This window comes from Suricata suricatta, chromosome 15 (genome assembly GCF_006229205.1).
Source record: "Suricata suricatta isolate VVHF042 chromosome 15, meerkat_22Aug2017_6uvM2_HiC, whole genome shotgun sequence".
Lineage (NCBI taxonomy): Eukaryota > Metazoa > Chordata > Mammalia > Carnivora > Herpestidae > Suricata > Suricata suricatta.
In genome coordinates, this window is record NC_043714.1 from 77,795,718 (window position 1) to 77,799,294 (window position 3,577).

Below are 3,577 nucleotides of genomic sequence, written 5' to 3' on the forward strand. Positions count from 1 at the left end.
GCCTCCTCCACCTTGGCCTTGAGCCGCTCCACCTCCTCCAGGGCGGACCTGCGCTGCCGCGCCGCCTCCTCCTCGGCTGCCAGGCTCTTCTGCACACGCTCTTCAGCCTCGCGGCGCCGCTGCTCCTCCTCGGCCGCCAGCTGCCGCTGCCGCGTGGCCTCTTGCTCAGCCTGCTCCTTGCTGCGCAGCGTGTCCTCGGCACTGCTGCGGATGCGGCCCAGCTCCAGCTCCAGCTCCGCCTTGCCGGCGGCTGCCTTCTCGAAGCTCGCCTTGAGGGCCAGGATCTCCTCCTCCACCTGCCGCCGCTGCCGCAGCGTGTCCTCCACCAGCCCCTTCTGCCGCTCCAGCTCACTCTCCGACGCCTTGCGCAGCTGGGCCAGCCGCTCCTCGATGTCCGCCTTGTGCTGCGCCGCCTGCTCCTCCAGCCGCCGCCGCTGGAAGGCCTCGTCCTCCGCCAGCCGCCGCAGGCGCTCATTCTCCGCCTCCTTCTCCTTGAGCACGATCTCCGCCTCCGTCTTGAGTCGCGTGGCCTCACCGATGGCGGCCAGCTTCTCGGCGAGCACCCTCTCCGCCTCTGCCCGCTGCCGCGCCGCATCCTCCTCCGCCAGCTGCCGCTGCCGCTTGGCCTCCTCGGCCAGGGCGCGCAGGCGGGCGGCCTCCTCGGCCAGCTCGCGGAAGCGGCTGGCCTCGGCCTCCAGCCGCTGCTTGGACTTCTCGCTGGTGGAGCGGGATTCCTCCTCGGCCCGGGCCTTGCTGGCCAGCAGCACCTCCATCTCGGCCCGTACCTTGGCCAGCTCCGTCTCCAGCTCCTGGCGCTTCTGGGTGGCCGCCGCCGCCTCCCTCTGCAAGCGGGCCAGCTCCTCTTCCAGCAGCTGCCGCTGCTGCTCCCCCTGCTCCGTCTCAGCCCGCAGCCGGATCAGCTCCTGTTCCGCCACCAGGCGCTGCTGAGCAGTGCCCTCCGCCAGCTGCCGCTGCTTCTCCAGCTCCTGCTCCGCCAGCTCCCGCTGCCGCACGGCCTGCTCTTCTGCCTTGCCGCGGCGCCGGGCCTCCCGCTCGGCCTCCTCCTTCTGCTTCTCCGCCTCTGCCTGCGCCAGGCTCTTCTGCTGGGCCACCTCCTCCGCCTGCAGCCGCAGCCGCAGCGCCTCGTTGGCTTTCAGCCGCCAGCGCTCCAGCTCCTGCTCCGCCTCCTCGCGGGCGCGCTCGGCCTCGGCCTGCTGCTGTGCTCGCCGCTCCGCCTCCTCCCGCAGCTGCGCGACAGCCACGTGCTCCTCCTGCAGCGTGCGCTCCAACTGCGCCGTCTTCTCCGCGAAGGAGGCGCGCTTGCTCTGCAGCTCCACCTCGGCGCTGCGCTGCGCCGTCTCCAGGGCCACCTGCACCTGGCGGGCCCGCTCCGCCTCGGCCTGCCGCAGGCGCCGATCAGCCTCCTCAGCCTGGAGCCGTAGCTCCTCGAGCTCCCGCAGGGCCCGCTGCTTTTCCCGAGCCGCCTCGGCCTCGGCCTTCACCCGCAGGGCCAGCTCCGCCTCCGCCTGACGCTTGCGCTGGCTCTCATCCTGCACCTGCCGCCGCAGGCGCTCCGCCTCCTCCTGCGCCTGCCGCTTCTGCGCCTCCGCCTCCTCTGCGCGTGCGCGCAGCGCCTGCAGCTCGCCCTCAGCCCCGCCCCGCTGGCGCTCGGTGGCCTCCAGCTGCAGCCGCACCACGCGAATCTCCTCCTCGATGCGCAGCCGGCTGCGCTCGGCGGCCTCCGCCTGCCGGGCCTTCGCCTGGATCTCCGCCTCCGAGCTCTGCCGCAAGTGCTGCAGCTCCTCCTGGATGCTTCGCTTCTGCTGCTGCGCGTCCACCGCCGCCTCTTCCCGCCGCGCTACCTCCTCCTGCATGCGCCGCTGCAGCTCCTGTGCCTCCAGCTCGGCCTGTGCCTTCGCCTGGGCATGCGCCTCGGCCAACTGCCGTTGCTTCTCCAGCGCGGCCTCCACTTCGGCCAGCCGCTCCCGCTCCTCTGCCCGCTGCTGCTCGGCCAGCCTCTGCGGCCGTGGCAGAGAGAAGGAGAGAACCAGAGAGAGCGGTGAGCACCAGGCCGGCTGCCAGGCCCTCACAGGACAGGCACCACCACAGTTCACTCCGACAGCGCGGTGCGGGGGTTGGGGGGGGGTCGAGGGAGCACAGAGGTCACAGCCCGGCCGAGGGAGACAGCGTGCACCCGCCCAGGGCACTCAGGGCAGCGAGCGCAGCCTGGCCCCACCGTGCTCACCAGCCTGGGGAAGGAGGCCCAGGCGTGCTCCCCTCTTCCCGCAGACAGGCGATGGAGACCAGATGGACAGGGACAGAGAGAGAGCAAAGCAGGAGGTCTCAGGGCGTGCGAGCAGCACCCACCACACACCCCTGCCTGAGCCCTGCGGACACTCTCGGTCCGGACCTCGGCCGCTCCTGCCACCCGGCGGGCTGTGGCACAGGAGGGGAGACAGCAGGGCACACCTGAGGGCCTTGCAAGCCAGTCGGCGAGTCTACCCGGGAAGCGGGAGGAACAGGACAGGCAGCCACCCTGGCCCACCGAGACACTCGAGAACCACCTCCCCAGCGCCTGTGACCAACACTTCCCGGCTCTTCCGGAGCAAGTGGCCAAGTGCAGAGGCCACATGGAATCCCAAGGAGGGACGCACACCAGAGCGCCAGCAGGCCGCCTGGCTGGGGGCGCGTGCCAACAGAGAAGGAGGAGGCGCCAGTCACCGGGGGAAGCAGTGCAGCGCCAGGCCAAGGTGGGACAGGCCACGGGGACAGGCCACGGGGGTAGGCTGTACCGCAGGGGAGGGTGCTGGTGGCCCCAGGCAGCAGGGCAGGGGGGGCTGTGCTAAGTGGTCTCAGACAGGTTCCCGGGGGGCAGCATCTGGGCAGGGCGGGCGGAGGACAGCACCCCCACCCCCGCAGGCCATACCTCCTCCTCCTCCATGCGCCGCAGGGTCTCGCTGATGAACTTGATGTACTGACTCGTGAGCGTGGTCAGCTCGCTGTACCTTGTCCGCAGGTCTACGTACTGCGGAGCAGGCAGAAGGATATGGCCGCCGTCAGCCCGGCGGTGAGCCACAGGGCCCAGGCGGCCAGCCCAGCCCCACCAGCCCCATCCTTGGTCCTACCTCCTGGATGACACTCTCAGACCCAGACTGGACCTTGGGCTTCTTGGCTGGGGAGGCCACTGGCTCAAGCTGCGCCTTGTATGTGACCAGCTGGAGCTCGTAGTCCTGTGAGGACACTCGGGTCAGCCGCCAGCTTCACCCTCCCCTCGCCCTGGCCCAGAACCCGCCCGAGGCTTTCACCAGAGGGGCCTGGGTTCAGGGTGCCCCCCGGGGGCCCAGCAAGAGTTCCGCGAGATGCCAGCCTCCGTGAGGGCAGCGGGAAGCCAGGGAGCCGCACCTTGATGGCGTTGATGTACTGCTTCGCGAGGTCCTGGCACTCCTCCACCTTCTCTCCGTGCTGCTCGATCTCCGCCAGCAGCGCCTGGCGGGAGGGGGGCGGTCAGTGGCCGCCGCGCCCGCCCCGCCCCGCCCCTGCCCACGGCCGCCCGCACCCACCTTCTCCTGCTGCAGCT

General features: G+C 71.3%; 1 protein-coding gene across 1 annotated transcript in view; it reads right to left on the minus strand.

Moving 5' to 3' along the window:
* Positions 1-3,577, minus strand: part of PLEC (plectin) — a 34,550-nt gene that overhangs the window by 6,554 nt on the left and 24,419 nt on the right. The window contains exons 32-36 of the mRNA XM_029923349.1: positions 3,561-3,575; positions 3,403-3,486; positions 3,126-3,230; positions 2,927-3,025; positions 1-2,018 (exon numbers count right to left, since the gene is read on the minus strand). Coding sequence (XP_029779209.1) covers positions 1-2,018; positions 2,927-3,025; positions 3,126-3,230; positions 3,403-3,486; positions 3,561-3,575 — 2,321 coding nt within the window. The remainder of the gene's footprint in view (positions 2,019-2,926; positions 3,026-3,125; positions 3,231-3,402; positions 3,487-3,560; positions 3,576-3,577) is intronic.